This window comes from Carcharodon carcharias, chromosome 29 (genome assembly GCF_017639515.1).
Source record: "Carcharodon carcharias isolate sCarCar2 chromosome 29, sCarCar2.pri, whole genome shotgun sequence".
Taxonomy (NCBI): domain Eukaryota; kingdom Metazoa; phylum Chordata; class Chondrichthyes; order Lamniformes; family Lamnidae; genus Carcharodon; species Carcharodon carcharias.
Genome location: NC_054495.1, coordinates 5,898,156 through 5,918,049, shown reverse-complemented (window position 1 = coordinate 5,918,049; position 19,894 = coordinate 5,898,156). Strand labels below are relative to the sequence as shown.

General features: G+C 47.5%; 1 protein-coding gene across 1 annotated transcript; it reads right to left on the bottom strand.

The window, feature by feature from the left end:
- Positions 1–4,682: 4,682 nt before the first annotated feature.
- LOC121271085 (hepatocyte cell adhesion molecule-like) lies at positions 4,683–19,231 on the bottom strand. The gene is made up of 5 exons (XM_041176823.1): positions 19,017–19,231; positions 12,789–13,133; positions 7,424–7,678; positions 6,155–6,279; positions 4,683–4,846 (listed from the first exon to the last, which is right to left on the bottom strand). The coding sequence occupies exons 1-5, from the start codon at positions 19,066–19,068 to the stop codon at positions 4,829–4,831; spliced, it is 795 nt and encodes a 264-aa protein (XP_041032757.1). The 5' UTR covers positions 19,069–19,231; the 3' UTR covers positions 4,683–4,828.
- Positions 19,232–19,894: the final 663 nt, after the last annotated feature.

Here is a 19,894-nt window from a genome sequence, read left to right as displayed (position 1 = left end):
ACCATCTCCAACAAGAGAGAATCTAACCATTGTCCCTTGACATTCAATGGCATTACTATCACTGAATCTCCCACTATCAACAACCTGAGGGTTATCATTGACCAGAAACTGAACTGCACTAGCCAGATAAATACTGTGGCTACAAGAGCAATTCAGAGGCTGGAGGCGCTGCGGTGACTAACTCACCTCCTGACTCCCCAAAGCCTGTCCACCATCTACAAGGCACAAGTCAGGAGTGTGATGGAATACTCCCCACTTGCCTGGATGAGTGCAGCTCCCACAACACTCAAGAAGCTCGACACCATCCAGGACAAAGCAGCCCGCTTGATTGGCACCACATCCACAAACAATCACTCCCTCCACTACCGACGCACAGTGGCAGCAGCGTGTGTACCATCTACAAGATGCACTGCAGGAACTCACCAAGGCTCCTTAGGCAGCACCTTCCAAACCCACAACCACCACCATCTAGAAGGACAAGGGCAGCAGACACATGGGGACACCACCACCTGGAAGTTCCCCTCCAAACCACTCACCATCCTGACTTGGAAATATATCGGCCGTTCCTTCACTGTCGCTGAGTCAAAATCCTGGAACTCCCTCCCTAACAGCACTGTGGGTGTACCTACACCACATGGACTGCAGCGGTTTAAGAAGGCAACCCACCTCCACCTTGTCAAGGGGTAGTTAGGGATGGGCAATAAACACTGGCCCAGCCAGTGAAGACAACATCCTGTGAAAGAATAAAAAATATTAAATAACACACAGGGTATCTGTGTGTTTATGTAGTCAAATCAGAAAATGCTGGAAATACTCAGCAGATTAGTTTAAAAATAAGGGGCTGCCCATTTAAAACAGAGATGAGCGGAATTTTTTTCACTTAGATGGTCATTAGCTTTTGGAACTCTCTCCCTGAAAAGGCAGTGGAAGCAGAGTCTGTGAATATTTTTGAGGCGGAGGTGGGTAGATTCTGGGTAAGCAAGGGGGTGGTAGGTTATCGGGGTGGGGGGAGGCGGGATGGAGGTGTGAGGTTACTATCAGATCAGCCATGTTCTTTATAAATGGTGGAGCAGGCTGGAGGGGCTGAATGGCCATCTCCTGCTCCTTGTTGGTGCACTCGTATGTTCGTATCAGGCAGGGCCTGTGAGAGTAGCAGAGCTGACGCCTGAGATCAGTGACCTTTCATCAGAATCGGATTGCCACCCAGTGCAGGGTGTTGCCTTTGTGAATTTGCGTGTCGGATGGTACAAAACGATCCAACCCTCTGTGCCAAAGATTTAACACGTGAACCGATCTCACCTCAGCTCTCTCCCCTGACGCGGGGCTGGCTATGTTTAGGAGCGGCTCTCCTACATTACAGGGTGAAGCCTCAGCAGATTTGTCAGGCGTTGCTGACCTAACTCCAAAGTCTTGTGGAATAAACGGTGAACTGGCCAGTCAATTGTCACAGGCAGCTGAACCACTGCAGTAAACAAAGACAGAAATAAAAATTTGACCCCGAGCCAGGATAAGGAGCTATTAGGGACAGACGACCAAATGTTGGGTCAAGGAGGTTGGCTTTAAGCCGTGTGTTTGATGTGGAGGGGGAGGTAGTGAGGTAGGGAGGTTCAGGGAAGCATCGCTTGAACAGTCCCCAAACCCAGTTGTAAATAAGATGCAAATTCGATTCTCAGGCTCAAAAGGTTCAAATTTACATGGGGACCTGAAGCTATTGATTCCGGTAATAAAAACAGAAAATGCTGGACAAACTCAGCAGCTCTGGCGGCATCTTGTGGAGAGACAAACTGAGTTAACATTTCGAGTTGATATGACTCTTCTTCAGAGCTAAAGAGGGGTAGAAATGTAAGGGGATTTACACGGTTGAAGAGGGGGGTGGAGCAGGTGGAGCAAGATAGAAGGTCCGGGATTGGTGGGAGCCGAGGAGGGATTGACAAAAGTGTCATGAACACAGGACCAAGGGGGTGTCATCGGTAGTGTTAAAGACTAAAGAAGGTGCTGATAGTGGCATAAAGGTAAGATAGGAGGATGTGTTAATAGCAGAACAAGGCTCAGCGCTTGGTGAAAGCACAGCATAGAAACAAGTCACAGACAGCCCTGTGGTGGGGGTCGGGGGGGGATGGGGTATCCATGGCATCTTTGTCAATCTCTCCTCAGCTCCCATCTACCCCTGATCTCCTATCGTGCTCCACCCCCTTCCTAAACCGTTTAAAACCCCATCACCTTTCTACTCCTCTTTAGCTCCAGAGAAGCCAGGCAGACTGGAAGTGTGAACTCTGTTCCTCTCTCTGCCAGATGCTGCCAGAACTACTGAGCTCTTCCCGCACTTTGGGTTTTTATTTCAGATTTCCAGCCATCTGCAGTATCGCACTTTTATCAGTTTGTTCCAGCGGTGTGAGGGAGAGAGTCGTAAAACACCGATGACTGTTCTAAGCATCAACGGACTCTCGAAAGTGCCAGGTAATTTGACACCACACTAACAGCGTCCATAGTGAAACAGAGTGACACAACTGAAGGATCTATAGATCTGATCATCTTAGATGGAGGAGCACCCGGAAGGTCATATCTCAAAGGGTATCATTCATCTCCAGAACAACAGAATTCAAAGACAGTAGAGGCAGGTGAAACTGCCTGTTCCAGTTCTTGTAAAAAGTCCAGCCCCTCTGCACCTCAGGAAGGATGCGAAGGCTGTGGAGGTTGGGTTCAGAAATGGGTTCGAGAGGGTGTCTCCAGGGACTTCAGTTCCCCGGATGGATTGGGGAAGCTGGGATCGCCTGTTCGGAGGACAGGAGGTCGAGAGGAGATTTGACAGAGGCGCTCCAGATCGTGAGGGGCCTGGACAGAGTGGGTGAGGAGAAACTGTTCCCCATTGGCGGAAGGATCGAGAAGCAGAGGGCACGGATTGAAGACGATTGGAAAAAGGAGCAACACAGGGGAGGAACTTGTTCACGTAGCGAGTGGTTAGGATCTGGAATGCGCTGCCTGCGAAATTGCAGTTTCAATCGAGGCTTTAAAGAGAGAATTGGATCATTACCTGAAGGGGGAAAAAATGTGCTGGGCTACAGGGATAAGGTAGGGGAGTGGGACTCGGTGAATTGAACTTGCAGAGAGCCGGCACAGGCGTGATGGGCTGAATGGCCTCCTTTTGAGCTGTAACCAATTGACCTAACTCCAAAGTCTTGTGGAATAAACGGTGAACTGGCCAGTCAATTGTCACAGGCAGCTGAACCATTGCAGTAAACAAAGACAGAAATAAAAATTTGACCAATTGTAATCAATTGGTTGAAAAACGTGACACGCCATCAAAGCTTTTCATCTTGTACCCATCAGGACAGGTGCAAGAATTCCAAATTTCAAAGGGAACAGCAATTTATACTGCACGAGGAAAGGGTGCTGATTGGTTGGCAAGTTGACTCGGATTGGTCGAGGCATTTGCTCGCTATGCAAGCTTGACATCGAAACGGCATTAAAGCTACCCTGTGGGACAACGGCCCCCCCAATTGCTCGCTGTGTATCACGTGTACACAAATGGGGCCCAAGGCCACCGCTTTCAGGACTGAAAAGTGCCCAATCTACCTCGGATTACCCTGGAGGAGTAAGGTACCTCAAAAATTTAAGCAACCAGTAAAGGTAGCTGTTTCTTGCTGCTACGGTGCATCAGCGACACGAGTGGTGCTTTCCACTCAATGGATGCTGCCATCAAACCAAAGTGAATTCCCGCCTACCACACAAATGAGTAATATGGTGAATGAATTCCAGTGCTGGTCCGATGCCAGTTATGTGGGCCATATATCCCAATGACTGGAGGACCATAGCAAACAGCACATCCCTTCAGCTGATCGCAACAGGGAGGGTACTCACCGTACCCGAGCAGCCGGTGCTTGCAAAACTCCGAATACAATGTCCGACATTAGATGTGATTCCATGACTGGACGGCGCTAACTGAACAATCCAGAGTGTGCTATGAATGACACTTGCAGCCAAGTTGAGATGGTCGTTCCGGCTGGCAATGTGGCTCACTAACGCTTGCGGGAAGATGGATATATTCACACGCAGGGACCTGCCCTCTGCAGGCAAAAGGAACATGCCCCGGCATTGTGCCTTCCAAGAATTAAACAAAGGGACAGGGGACAAAAGCTCCCTGGTGCATTCTCCATAGCAAAGCGTCGACCAGTGTCAACTTGCCAACCGATCAGCACCCTTTTCTCATGCAGTATAGATTGTTGCTCCCTTTGAGATCTGGAATTCTTGTGATTCTAGTCCTGATGAGTGCCAGAAAAAGAGCTTTGACAGCATGTCTCTTTTTTCAGCAATACTCAATATCTACGACCACCAAGCCACTCGGTGAAATAGAAGTATCGATTTCAAGGATTGAACTGACCTCCTGTTCGTTCTACCATCATTTCGCAACAGCTCTGGATGACTGTCTCCCATCCAATGGGGAAAAACTTCCGGCGATATTCACTTTATTTGATTTATAATTTACTCCTTTATAAATATACACATATAGACAAACACAATCTCAAAAATAAATAATTTGCATGTCATTGCAGTCAGTCCCAGTGCACATGAGAGACGTACTTGTGGTGCTGTCGTGTTGAATTCCAGTCTGCACCATTTTGGATCCCTGTTCCACTGATAATCTCACACGCATCCCGATCGATTGCGGCAGGCTCGTTTCTGTCTGGTTCTAGGTCTCTGTCGGGCTATTGTGCTTTCTGCCGAGATTTGAGGGGGACACCAGATGGTGGGCAATGCTGTTTGATTGGCTGAAGAGGGAAGGAGTCTTGTCCACCTGCTGTCCAGTCGCAACCTCCCCTGAAGTTAAAGATCACTCGTTCACTTTTCCCTTTTTTGCAGAAGAGAAAATGGAGGTAAGGAATCTCTGAATGTGATGTCTGACTGCTTAAAGAATGCCCGATTGTAAAATCCCTCCGAACTGCTCCACCCTCACCCCCTCAGGAACGCCCATGTCATAATGGCTCAGGGTACGAGGGTGACAAAATATAAACTGCCCAAGACTTTTAAAGGATATAATCACTTTATTCATTAGACAATTTCAGGTCATAACAGATGCTCCCATTTATTCAAACAACATTGTTGGTGTAAACCTCCTGCTGCCATTCGCACCTCCTCTAAACCAATACTTTCTTTTGATTTGTTTCATTACCGTGCCCTATTGCCCTGAGCCATTGCCCGCTTGAATGCCTCCACCCCATCGCAAACCTCCCCTCTTGACCTTTCCTCCTCTTCCCCCTTGCCCTTCCTGTGTACTTAAAGGTCATCTGATCGCTGGTTCTTTGGCAGTTCTAGTGCATGGACAGGGAGCTGAGATGCTAATTCTGTTTCTCTCTCCACAGCACACTGACAGAGTGGTGGGCTATTTCCAGCATTTCCTATTTTGATATTGCTAAATTAATTAGACTCTCAGGGTTGTTCGGAGGTGAGGGGCTGAGTAAATTTTAGGTCTATGTTCTCTGGAGCCTAGAAGAATGAGAGGGGGATCTCAGTGAAATGTAAAAGGGGCTTCAGAGGATAGGACATCGGCTGTGGAATCTAGAAGATGTAGGGGGGTGGGGGGGCACAGTTTAAGGGTAATAGGCCGATACTTTCAGATTGAGATAAGGAGAAATTTCTTCACACAAGGGATTGTATATCATTGGAATTCTCCACCTGAGACCATTGTGGATGCTCCATTGTTGAATATATTTAAGACCAAGATAGTGCAGCAGTCCCTCAGTACTGACTCTCCGAAAGTGCAGCACTCCCTCAGTACTGATCCTCTGACAGTGCAGCACTTCCTCACTACTGATCCCCTGACAGTGCAGCACTCCTTCAGCACCTACCCTCAGACAGTGCAGCACTCACTCAGTGCTGACCCTCCGACAGTGCAACACCTCCTCAGCACTCACACTGGGACTCTTGGCCTGGATTATGGGCTCGAGCCCCTTGATCCAACATCCATCAGACTCAGAGGTCAGCCTCGCCCTCACCTGACAGCAGGGTGCCAATGGGAGAATCACCTCCCTGGGAAGACTATTCAGGGAAAGGTAATATTCTGCAAATTTATCTCAGAGTTTCTCTCATCTGTGAGTTATCTTATCTTCACCCAAATCATCACTCCCCTGTGTGAAATGTTCTGTATTTAAATACTCACATTCAGAAAAATACACGCAGCCAGGATCAACAAGGTGACACAAACCAAAATCACTATGGGGATCGCATGAACTTGCCCTCTTTTCGCATTGTCTTTTTCTCTGCATTCAGCAAAGCCATGTGAATCTGAAATGGCAAGAGTGATCATAACTTCAGAATTGCTCACCATTCTCTGAATGAGAGTCCATAACTCAGCACCATCAGTATAAGACAGACACTGATAAACCCAATTGAGGACAACTCCTTTACCCAGAGAGCTGGGAGAATGTAGAATTATATTGTTATCCCCTCAATGTGCTAGCTTGGAGTGAGAGCAAGAAATCCTCAGAAAACCCTCAGAGTGAAAGATAGTTTTAGGATTAGAGGTTACCAGGCTGGGAAAGGAATAAGTTAGGAATCCACTGAAATCTAAGAGCAACTGTGAATTGTTTGTGTAAGATCTGTAATTCTGGGAGACTGATAAGTAAGAAGAAACCATTTATTTCTAGCGTTTAAAGTATATGTTGTCCGCACAAGGAAATGGTGTTTAGCCATTCATCGTTCTGAATTATTTGATACAGTAAAAGTTTTTTTCTGAAAATGTGAAATCTTAATGTGTTATCATTTCAGCTAATAACTGGGGATTTGAATTACTCTTTAAAAGTTATCAGTATCTATGGAGATTGTAACACACCCTACTGAAACCCCTTCGTAATGTTAAGGACCTCTATTAGGTCACCACTCAGCCGCTTCTAAAGAGCTCTAGTCTTTTCAGTCTTTCAACATGGCTCTCAGTTCTCCAAAATTAACTTTTGTTTCTCCACCCCACACAATTCTATAATCGGCCATGCCTTGTGGACCCGTCTGAAACGCGCTCGATCGATAATTCGGACAAATTCCACTTGGGGCGGTCTAACAGTCTGCAGTGAGGTGAAACACTTTGAGAAGAATTGCGCCAGTCACAATCATTGATAGCGTACAATGGTTTAATTCTTCAATTGTTCTGTGTTCAACTATGTTAGTCTGGTAACTGATCCATGCTCACTGTGCTTGATTGGTTGAACCTGGGTGATGACGAGGGGCTTGAGTAAACAGTGAAGCAATGTGAAGAAGCTGGGGCTGAGATAAGCAAGTGTGATGACAGGGATATGTTAAAGTACTGTAAACATAACCCAGTACACACTTAAACTCGTGTCATCTCTGTGTAGCTCTGAGGAAAGTCAAACATATCAAATATGCAATTATCCACCGTGGACAAAAAAAATGGCACAATAACAGAATGCCCCCTAACCTGATAATGTTTTGTTCACTGACTCTTGGCTGACTTTGTTTGTCACTAAACACGTATAAACTCCACACATTGCTGTGGAATGTGACAGGAGAGAGAGATTGCGACCATCAGACACCACCAACACATGGGTTTCAACAACGCTCTGACCATCCTTTAACCAATGATATCGCTGGTCTGTTCCATTATGCGCCGAGCAGGTTAACATTAAATTGAGGTGGTTTCGGAATGTCTCGATGACCGGCTTCGAGATCGGCTCTGTCGAATAAGGAGAGAGAACATTGGCAGATGTTTACTGTCCATTGTGATCACAGGGTGTGGCTGTACATCTCTGCTGCCCAACCCCCTGCTTTCCACCTCTGTAAACGTGAACTTATCCAAACTTCTATTGCCCTTGTCTGAACTCATAACAAGTCCTGTTCACACATCCCCCCTTGTCACTCACTGTCCTGTATTGGCTCCTAGTCCAGTAACACCTCCATTTTAAAAATTCTAATTCTTGTTTTCAAATCCCCCCATGGCCTCCAGGACTCCTCCTTATCTCAGTAACCTCCTCTAGCACTTACAACCCTCCCTATCTCTGTAACATCCTCCAGCACCTACAACCCTCCCTATCTCTGCAACATCCTCCAGCACCTACAACCCTCCCTATCTCTGTAACCTCCTCCAGCCCCTACACCCTCCCTATCTCTGTAACTCCTCCAGCCCCTACAACCCTCCCTATCTCTGTACCCTCCTCCAGCCCCTACAACCCTCCCTATCTCTGTAACCTCCTCCAGCCCCTACACCCTCCCTATCTCTGTAACTCCTCCAGCCCCTACAACCCTCCCTATCTCTGTAACCTCCTCCAGCCCCTACAACCCTCCCTATCTCTGTAACCTCCTCCAGCCCCTACACCCTCCCTATCTCTGTAAATCCTCCAGCCCCTACAACCCTCCCTATCTCTGTACCCTCCTCCAGCCCCTACAACCCTCCCTATCTCTGTAACCTCCTCCAGCCCCTACAACCCTCCCTATCTCTGTAACCTCTTCCAGCCCCTACAACCCTCCCTATCTCTGTAACCTCCTCCAGCCCCTACAACCCTCCCTATCTCTGTAACCTCCTCCAGCCCCTGCAACCCTCCCTATCTCTATAACCTCCTCCAGCCCCTACACTCTCCCTATCTCTGTAACTCCTCCAGCCCCTACAACCCTCCCTATCTCTGTAACCTCTTCCAGCCCCTACAACCCTCCTTATCTCTGCAACCTCCTCCAGCCCCTACAACCCTCCCTATCTCTGTAACCTCCTCCAGCCCCTGCAACCCTCCCTATCTCTGTAACCTCCTCCAGCCCCTACAACCCTCCCTATCTCTGTAACCTCCTCCAGCCCCTGCAACCCTCCCTATCTCTGTAACCTCCTCCAGCCCCTACACCCCTCCCTATCTCTGTAACCTCCTCCAGCCCCTACACCCCTCCCTATCTCTGTAAACTCGTTGAATCCTTACAACCCTCCCTATCTCTGTAACCTCCTCCAGCCTCAACTACCCTGCTGATCTCTGTAACCTCCTCCAGCCCCTACAACCCTCCCTATCTCTATAACCTCCTGCAACCCCTACAACCCTCCCTATCTCTGTAACCTCCTGCAACCCCTACATCTTTCCCAGATTTCTGATCTCCTCCAATTCCGGCCTCTTAACCATCCCCCGATTCCCATCGCTCCACCATTGGCGGCCGTGCCTTCAGCTGCCTGGGGGGGCCCTGAGCTCTGGAGTTCCCTCCCTAAACCTCTCCAAATGCCTCTCCTTGATATCCGTGAGTTAGCATATTACTTAGAGAATAAGAGTTGAACGGGGGGTTGATGAGCTAAGAGATCTAGCAGATACCAGAACACAAATCACAATAAGTAGAGAGACACCTTAATAAAAGAATTGAAAATAAAATAAGGGCCCATTTCTGCAAGGGTAGAATTGGAAAGTGAATAGGTTATCCTAAACTTGCACCAGGCGTTGGCCCACAGTTGTGGCATTGTGCACTGTTCTGGTCTCCAATTTATACAGTGGTCATAGTGGCACTGGAGGAAGTTTAAAAGAATATTACAAGGATGATTCCAGAACCACAGGGATATGCTTATCAGGAAGGGGTGAATAGGTCATGCGCTTTTCTCTGGAAAGACATCCATTGTGCTTGGGCTGAATCTTTGAAGGAGTCTAGCTTTAGGGAGGATTTGAAGTCTTCTGAGACAGTGCAGAAAAGTTTCATGAAAATGGTCCCGGGGTGAGGAACTTCGGTGACATGGATAGATTTGGAGGAGTCGGGGCTGTTGTCCTTGGAGAAGAGAAGTCTAAGAGCATAATGTAAGGTTATCTGGCATAGCAAGAATTAATGTGGGACTGCGACACAGTGCCACCCACAGTTTGATGTAAAGAGGCGCATGACCTGGACTAAGACTGTGGTTGTGGACCAGACAGAAACCTGTGTAGAAGCAAGCATGGAGTTAGCTCATAGTTTGGGCTATTTAAAAAAATTCATTCATGGGGTGTGGGCTTCGCTGGCTGGGCCCAGCTTTTATTGCCCATCCCTAATTGCCCCTTGAGAAGGTGCGGGGTGAGCTGCCTTCTTGAACCGCTGCCAGTCCATGTGGTGTAGGTACACCCACCGTGCTGTTAGGGAGGGAGTTCCAGGATTTTGACCCAGCGACAGTGAAGGAAAGGCCGATATATTTCCAAGTCGGGATGGTGTGTGGCTTGGAGGGGAACTTCTAGATGGTGATGTTCCCATGTGTCTTCTGCCCTCGTCCTTCTAGATGTTTATGGTCATGGGTTATAATGCATATAGTTATGTGTTATCAATAAACAGTTAATGTTAAACCATATAAGGCTCAGAACCTCTTCGTGAGACCGACTGAACAGATGTACAGACAACTAAGAGGAGATTTGATGGAGGTCTTTAAAATCATGAAGAGTCTGGACATAGATTCACCCTGTTACAGTCCCAGCTGATGTTACTACTGGAAAAGGCAGGTCCCAGAGTGGAACCCAGCTTGATAGATTTAGCTGTTTTTTGTTCAGAAACATGAAGGGCGGCTTCTGAACAGAGTCACAGGACTCAGCTGATGAACTTTTAACAAGGAGAAAACATTTATTAAACAAGGAAAGGTGAACTATATTACAATACTCAATGCAATGTTATAATACAATACTTACAATATTACAATATTGTGTGGAGTAGATCCACCAATATTCCCATTGGTGGAAGGATCGAGAAACAGAGGGGCACGGGTTTATGGTGATTGGTGAAAGAAGCAATGGTGATATGAGGAAAATCTTTTTCATGCAGCGAGTGGTTAGGATCTGGAATGCGCTGCCTGAGAGTGTGGGGGAGGCAGATTCATTTGTGGCTTTCAAAGGGAAATTGGGTCATTATTCGAAGAGAAGAGGTTTGTGGGGCTATGGGGATAAGGTGCTGGAAGTGGGACTAGGTGAATCGCTTTTACAGGGATCTGGGACTGGCAAAATGGACTGAATGGCCTCTTTCTATGTTGTAAGCATTGTATATTCCAGTCCAAATCTGTCTGACCTTTCCCCTCAGCAATGCAAATCCTTTCCCTTTTCAAAGGTAATTTTAGGTGTTGTTTGGAGCTGGAGACAGTCTTAAGTAAGTTATATGCATATTTGTGTGTGCTAGGAACAAGATATGGCTTTACGTTTAATTTATGTTTTATTTGTGAGTTAAAAGGGTGAAACCTGGGTCTAGTTTCATTTTGAGTTTTTCTCTGGAAGAATGTTGCCTGCAAGTCTGTGGCTTTGTCTGCATACCTGTATAGCCAAGTGATTATGGTACAGGGTTTGTAACCCCAAGATCAAGAGTTCAAATCTCACAATGGCAAACAATGTAACTTCATCTGAAACAGATGGAAGCAAGTTTGTACTTGAAAGAGTTACCTGTATTTTAATGAGGTTTTATGACTCTCAAAGTGGTTTACGGAAATTAAAACAAAGTGTGGAACGCTGTGCGGATGCCTAGCGACAGGGAGCCCACAGAGACAGAAAAACAGAAAAGCAGTGTGAGTTCAGTTGGCAGGACCATTCCATAGAAGCTGCCAGAGCAGGTAGGAAAGGAGCTGCAGGGAGCAGGACCCAAAAGAAAAGCAGAAAGTCCCAAAACCAGGGAGCGGGGACAGGAAAAGGTCCCAAGGCATTAGGTAAGTCAAGATGGAGCAGAGGAAAAGGCTCCGAATTAAAGCGAGAAAGCTGCAAGGAGCAGAATCAAGGCAAAATGGGCTTGCAAGAAGCCAGAAGAACTGAGGAGACAGGCAAAGGTTGGTGACTCCTTACTATGGGCATGTGAAGCAGTGGTGTTCTGTTGGTATGGCTGAGTCTCTGAGAAAGAGTGCATGGAAGGCGAGGCAACACAGGGAAGAGGAGGATCGGAAGGAGAGATCAAAACCCTGGAGGTGCACCCTTGTGGAAGGCGTCCGAGAGGAAGTGTCATTTGGGAGAAGATTCCAGAGCGAGTTCTTTGAGAGTGGGGATCAGAAGCCCTCAAGTAAAGGATGGAGTTCAGTTGGACTGGTTGGCTAACGGTGCGACAAGCATCTAGGCGGAGTTGAGGAGAAATCCATAGCATCTGCTTGAGGTGGCATCTGTCACTTAGTTTTGGAGTGTGGTCTGTCTGACCACAGGTCACCTACTGGTTTACATGGACTGCGTACTTACTGTGAACATCAGAGTATAAGATAGCCTTTGTAACTTGTGTTATCCTTATGAATCTGTATACATCTGTAACCCGTATAGTTGTGGGTGAAGGAGTATTGTAATACGGTTCATCTTTCCTTGCTTAATAAATGTTTTTTCTTTGTTAAAGTTCATCAGCTGACTCCTGTGACTCTGTTCAGTAGCCACCCTCCACGTTTCTAAACAAAAAAAGAAAATTAAATCTATCGAGCTGGGACCTGACTTTTCCAGTAGCAACATGAGCTGGGACTGGAACAGGGTGAATTGCAACTGAGATATATGTTGAACCAGAGTGTGGCAAAACAGCAGCTCAAGATTGGGCCACTCGGTGGAGAATGGTTCCCCGGCTTTCAAATCAGCAGACAGCATGTCACAGATTTCACAAGAACCGTGTGCGAGAAAGAACAACTCCAAATACATTGAGTGTGAAACGAGGCTAATTTAGAGAGATTTCTGATAGATAAGGGAGACAGGATTTATGGAGGTGAAGGCAGGCCAGTTGGGAAAGCTGAGTTAAGGCCACAATCCTGTCAGCTGTGATCTCACTGAATGGTGGAGCAGGCTCAATGGGGGTCAGGTAGCTTATGGGCCTGGGGCAGGGGGTGGGGGGGGGCGCAGGGGAAGAGAGGGAAAAGGCACAGCAAGATCCCGACTCACCGTACACCCACACCCGGGTGGATGCTATCTGCTCGGATCCCTCGGTGTCGGTCACTGTGATGTGGTACAGCCCGTTATCCCGGGCAGTGAAGTTCAGCAGGACCATGGAGCCGTTCTCCCTGTGGAACGTCACCCTCCCCCGATAAGGAGGGGACAGGTACATCTTGCTGCTCTCCATGATGTACTGGAAGATCCTGAGGGAGGTGGCAGTCTGCACCTTCCAGGTCACGCTATGGATATCCCGCCAGCTCCCCCTGGTGTACTCCGCGTCAAAACGCAAGGGCTGTCCGACGATCCCGTAGAGCTGTGGGTCACTCAATCTGACCTCCACGCCCCTCGCAGCCCCTGGGGATGAAGACAAGCGGCCGGTTTAAGGTGAAAGTCAAACAAAGCAAAGGTGACACAAGGAAACATTTACATTTCTATTACGGGGCAGGTGGTCAATGTTGTGTCCCGCCAGTTTGTTGTATACTTTACGTTTGACTTTCCTTGGAGCTACGCAGAGATGACACTAGTTTCTAAGTGTGCAGTGTCCTTTATTTACAATGCTTCAAAATATCTCCTGTTTGCTGCTCAGCTTCATGGGCTTGCTGTGTGTGTCTGGTTACTTTAGCTGCGACCACGCCCAGGTTTATTTAGTTGAGCGTAGATCAGTTACCAGACTAACATCATCAAGCATAGAGCAATTAAACGCTGCATCTAGGGTCTGGGATGACCTGGGAGCATGGGGGAGGCAGATTCAATCGTGGCTTTCGAAAGCGAATTGAACCATTACCTGAAGAGGGAGAATTTGCAAGGCTAAGGGAAGAAGGCAGGGGAGAGGGACTAGGTGAGTTGGCACTTGCGAAGAGATAGCACAGGCCCAATGGGCCAAATGGCCTTCTTCAGCGCTGCAACCATTCTATGATTCTATGCTATCAAAGAGACAGTTGGGTTGGTTAATCTTTTTATTTTAATATATATTTTATAGAGTGAAGTAATGGTGGCTGCTAGTGTCTATTCCTGGTCCCCTTGATATCATTAAAGGGTGACCAAGACATAAGCTACCACACCACAAGGTAAGAGCACATGGTATAGGAGTAACAGATTATATGGATAGAAGATTGGCTACCTAACAGGAAGCAGAGAGTAGGCATAAATGGGTAATTTTCAGGTTGGTAAGCTGCGACTAGTGGAGTGCCACAGGGATCAGTGCTGGGGCCTCAAATATTTACAATCTATGTCAATGTCTTGGATGAAGAGACTCTACTCTTTCTGCCAAAGTGAACCTTATCCCACATTATACTCCATTTTCCAAATTTTTGCCTGCTCACTTAACCTCCCTGTATCCCTTTGCAGACTCTTGACATCTTACTTTCCGACCTACCTTGGTATCAGCGACTAATTTAGCAACCATACATTCAGAAAGTGGTACACTATTTGAATTGAGGGTCTGCATAACTCGGTGGTACAGAGGGATTTGGGTGTCGTGGTTCATGAATCACAAAAAAGTTAGCATGTGGGTGCAGCAAGTGTTCGGGAAGGCAAATGGAATGTTGGCATTCATCGCACAGGGAATGGATTATAAAAGTAGGGAGGTTATCCTACAACTGCACAGGGCTTTGATGAGCCAACATCCGAAGCACTGTGTGCAGTTTCAGTTGACTTATTTAAAGAAAAAGATACCATTGCCTGAGAAGCAATGGACTCATTCCTGGGATGAAGGGGTTTCCTTGCAAGGAGAGGTTGAGCCTTCACTCATTGGCGTTCAGAAGAATGAGGGGAGTCTTACTGAAATATTTAAGATCTTGAGGGGCTTTTTACGGCCAATACCCAGAGGATGTTCCATCTTAAGATGGAGAGTGAAACTAGGGCGCACAGGTGAAAAATAAGAGGCCTCCATTTTAAGACAGGGATGAGGAGAAATGTTTTCTCTCAGAAAGGTTGTTAGTATGCGGAATTCTCTACCCCAGAAAGTGGTGGATACTGGGCCTTTGGATTTATTCGAGGCTGAGGTAGACAGAATCTTTATCGATTGTTGGGGGTGGGGGGGGGGGGCGGTCAAGGGTTATTGGGGAACAGACAGGAAAGCGGACATAGACCACAACCAGATCAGACACGATCTTACAGAATGGTAGGACAGGCTCGAAGGGACAAATGGCCTCCTCCTGCTCCTGTTCCCCAAGTAGATGGGCCAGATGACCTGTGTCTGTGCTGTATCCACACTGTAACATTGAACTGCCTGTTTTCCTGTCCACTGACATTCTGTTCTGTTGTTTCAGTGCACAAGTTGAACTTCACCCCTCAGATGTCACCCAAAGCGCAGGGATGGATTCTGAATGGGGTAAATTTCAGATTTGATGGGGTGCTAATAGAGGCAGTGAGAGTTCAGCCCCCTGTAACTCCCACCCACTGATATGAGCGGTGGCTCAGTGGGTAGCACTCTCAACCCTGTAACACAGGATTGTGGGTTCAAGAGCCACTCCAGAGACTTCAGTACACAATCCTGTAGGGCATTCACACTGCCAGGATTAAGGGAGTGCAGCACTGTCAGAGGGTCAGTACTGAGGGAGTGCTGCACTGTCAGAGGGTCAGTACTGAGGGAGTACTGCACTGTCAGAGGGTCAGTACTGAGGGAGTGCTGCACTGTCAGAGTGTCAGTACTGAGGGAGTGCTGCACTGTCAGAGGGTCAGTACTGAGGGAGCGTCGCACTGTCGCAGGGTCAGTACTGAGGGAGCGTCGCACTGTCGCAGGTCAGTACTGAGGGAGTGCTGCACTGTCAGAGGGTCAGTACTGAGGGAGTGTTGCACTGTCAGAGGGTCAGTACTGAGGGAGTGCTGCACTGTCAGAGGGTCAGTACTGAGGGAGTGCTGCACTGTCAGAGGGTCAGTACTGAGGGAGTGCTGCACTGTCAGAGGGTCAGTACTGAGGGAGTGCTGCACTGTTGGAAGGTCAGTATTCTGGAAGTGTTGCACTGATGGAGGTACCATTTTTAGGAAGACTGCAGGGGGGATTTTCCCCCGTGTCCTGGAGAAATAATTATCCCTCAATGTCTCAATGTACGTCACTAAAAAGCAGAATATCCAGGTCATTATCACATTGCTGTTTTTGTTACGAACCCCACCCCCACCCCCACCTAGGCGAGGCTCCCCAAAGTTGTTGATCCAGACGAGATCTCCCAATTTCTTACTGTCTGGCTGGGACACCCCCAGACTGTTATGCCCCGGGTGAGGAGGGATGAACTCGTTCCCTGTCTTTATTCAGCCCCCCAACCCCCCGCTACCTCTGTTGGTCACAACTAGATTTAATCTACAAAGGGCCCCCTCTCACAGACCCAGACACAGTCATTTGGGTTTTGATGGAGCCAATTTGATCAGACTTTCTTGAGTTAAAGGTAAGGGTAAGTTTACAACTGCTAAAGGAAAGACAGGATAAGACACATGCATATACGATCATACAGTTAGAAGTATGAATTTAGCTTGAAGTAAGTGAATATATATATGTCTATTTAAAAGGGTATACAGAACAGTCCTTGACTCGTGGGGAGCAGGTGATTGAGCTTCGTGACCATTGTGATTCGAGGTTCCAGTAGAATTAACTCTGGTAGATGAACAGTCAGTTTCAAGATTCCAGTAGCGTTAACTCCAGTAGATGAATAGTCAGTTTCGAGGTTCCAGCAGTGTTGACTCCAGTAGATGAATAGTCAGTTTCGAGGTTCCAGTGGTGTTGACTCCAGTAGATGAATAGCCAGTTTTGAGGTTCCAGTAGTGTTGACTCCAGTAGATGAAAAGCCAGTTTCGAGGTTCCAGTAGTGTTGACTCCAGTAGATGAATAGTCAGTTTCGAGGTTCCAGTAGTGTTGACTCCAGTAGATGAATAGTCAGTTTTGAGGTTCCAGTAGTGTTGGCTCCAGTAGATGAATAGTCAGTTTCGATGTTCCACTGGCGTTGACTCCATTAGATGAATGCTCAGTTTTGAGGTTCCAGTAGTGTTGACTCTGGTAGATGAATAGTCAGTTTCGATGTTCCACTGGCGTTGACTCCATTAGATGAATGCTCAGTTTTGAGGTTCCAGTAGTGTTGACTCTGGTAGAGAGGGAGAGAGGTCGGGAAACCTGCGAAAGGGCAATTTGCAGGGGTACTGTGTGCGGCTGCTACTTCTGAGTCAAACTTCCAGCACTTGCTCACTCTCTCAGGGCACCCACCAACAGACAGACACCGAGGCAGCTTTTCAGCTCAGTTTTAACCCCCTTCTTTGTATATTCCAAGTGGGAAGTGAATTTACAAATCTGGCTGGGCCTTGCCCACAGGGTTTTTTGATGGGGTGATACTTATCTCCCATTATGTCCTCTACCGGAGGGAGCAATTAGTTTCTGGATGTCTTTCGAAGTACCTTGTCTGGCAACAGGGTTCCATTGCCTCTTAGAAGTCACCCTGCAGCATTCCAGCCAGTGGCTTGTGTGCATTTAAAAAAAACTCAGGTCTTATTTTTTAAAGTCCAATATTTCCGGACACAATTTTGGAATTTTTCTTTCATTATCATGGCACTGTGTGAAAATTGGACAGCGACAGCACTTCAGTAGGATATCATTGGCTTTGGGGTGTCCTGAGGTGGTGAAAGGCACTAGATTAACGTTAAGCATTTCTGTTACTGTGCTCAGCGTGTCTCTCTTTGATTTGACAACAGAGAGCAGCAGCCACAACTTGCATTCATATAGCGCCTTTAATGTCGTTTCACCTGTCCCAGGTACTTCACGGGTGCGTTACCAGACCACAGTGGACACTGAACCACTGCAAAAAAACTGAGCCGCAGGGATAGGTTTTAAGGAAGTCCGTGGGGGAGGAGGGAGGGGTGGAGAGGTGGAGAGAGGGAATTCCAGGGATTAGACCCAAGGGCAGGCACGACCATCAATGGTGGAGCAATTCTAGCAACTTCGGAACAGGAGGAGGCTATTCAGCCCCTTGAGCCTGTTTTGCCATTCAATGAGATCAAGGCTGATCCATGACCTGACCCCATATAGCCACCTTCGCCCCATATTAATATCTTGGATCACAAAAGTCTATCAATCTCACAGATTTAAAATTAGCGATTGCCATTTGTGTAAGGGAGTTCCAAACTTCCCCCACCCTCTGTCCTTAGAAGTGTTTCCTCATTTCACTCCTGAAAAGTCTGGATCTCATTTTTAGACTCTGCCCCCTAGTCTTCGATCACCAACCAGCAGAAATATCTGTTCCCCAACCTATCTTTTTCCATTAATATCAACACTCTGGGGGTTACCATTGACCAGAAACTGAACTGGACCAGCCACATAAATACTGTGGCTACAAGAGCAGGTCAGAGGCTGGGAATCCTGCGGTGAGTAACTCAAATCCTGACTCCCCAAAGCCTGTCCACCATCTACAAGGCACAAGTCAGGAGTGTGATGGAATACCCCCCACTTGCCTGGATGAGTGCAGCTCCCACAACACTCAAGAAGCTCGACACCATCCAGGACAAAGCAGCCCCGCTTGATTGGCACCCCATCCACAAACATTCACTCCCTACACCACTGACGCACAGCGGCAGCAGAGTGTACCATCTACAAGATGCACTGTAGGGATTCACCACAGCTCCTTAGACAACACCTTCCAAACCCACGACCACTACCATCTAGAAGGATAAGGGCAGCAGACACATGGGAACACCACCATCTGGAAGTTCCCCTCCAAGCCACTCACCATCCTGACTTGGAAATATATCGGCCGTTCCTTCACTGTCACTGGGTCAAACCCCTGGAACTCCCTCCCTAACAGCACTGTGGGTGTATCTACACCACATGGACTGCAGCGGTTCAAGAAGGCAGCTCACCACCACCTTCTCAAGGGCAATTAGGGATGGGCAATAAATGCTGGTCCAGCCAGCGAAGCCCACATCCTGTGAATGAATAAAGTTAATAAAAGAATCCCCCAGATCTGCTTGGAAACAACCCTTTCCAGATGGATCCTGAATGGTCCAATTAGAGAGATTGGACAAGGCACCCTCCATCTCCTATTCAAAATGGTCTTTGAGTTTGATCACCAGAATCACCACCTCTAACTTAAACTAAAACCAGCATTAAACCCGCACTCACAGACGCTACCAAGGAGAAGAGGGGACCAGATCGCATCATAACTTTACAGTCCCGGCTCTACCTCCCACCAGCGTATGAGAACGCTCACCCAAATCCAGTCACCCGAAGCCTTGCCCCCGGTTCCCAGTCCCAGTGTGTACCTGCCAACCAGAACGCCAGTGCCATCGCCAGTTGAAGTCGGCTGTGTCGCATTACCCCTCCAAGCCCCGCTGGCAGAGGGCAGGTCTCCGACCTCGGGGGTGCTTTAGAGGGGTCAATCCCCCTTTGTCTCTCTGGCCCCGGCAAGTGTTGCAGACTGAGGGAGTCAGCGTGACATTCAGAATCCCAGGGGATCTAAACTGCGCTCCAATGACTTTATTCAATGGGAAAACTATGCAGTGTGTACATGATTGAACAGGCTTTATTGTTACTGATTAGATGATGGTTACCAGGGCGTGTGTTGGAATCCCTCCTCAATTGAGATTAAATGTCTCTTTCGAAAGCAAATGCCAAACTGTTTGTTCTTTCGTATCAGTGTAATTGAATAATCAGTCTCATTTACTGAAAACAGGAGTGGACTTTTCCCCTTGTTTAATTATTTAATTCCACCCTCTGTTTCCTTGTGTGTCAGTTCTGCTATGCTTCCCTTGAAATTTTATATCCACTAAATAGCCTTTGTAGTCCGAAGGCAATCCAGCGCTAAATTCTTCAGTGCTTACGAATCAATTTTTTAAAAAAGGATTGACTGACACAAGATCTCTGGGTGTTTTAGACCAAGATGAAAGAAAATATGATGACAGGGTGAATGATTACCGAAACAGGCCACTCAGCCCAACCTCTCAATTCTGGCAACATCTGTAGAAGTCCTTTTCTTCACACAGTGAGGGGTCTGCTGCACAAGGTGCTACTCTGAGGGGTGTTCAGCTGCAGAGATTGTTATACCTGTGCGGTGGGATATGGAGGACAGGGGGAGGTGGAATTAAGAGTCAGCCACATTGCTGTGGGTCTGGAGTCCAGACCGGGTAAGGAGGGCAGATTT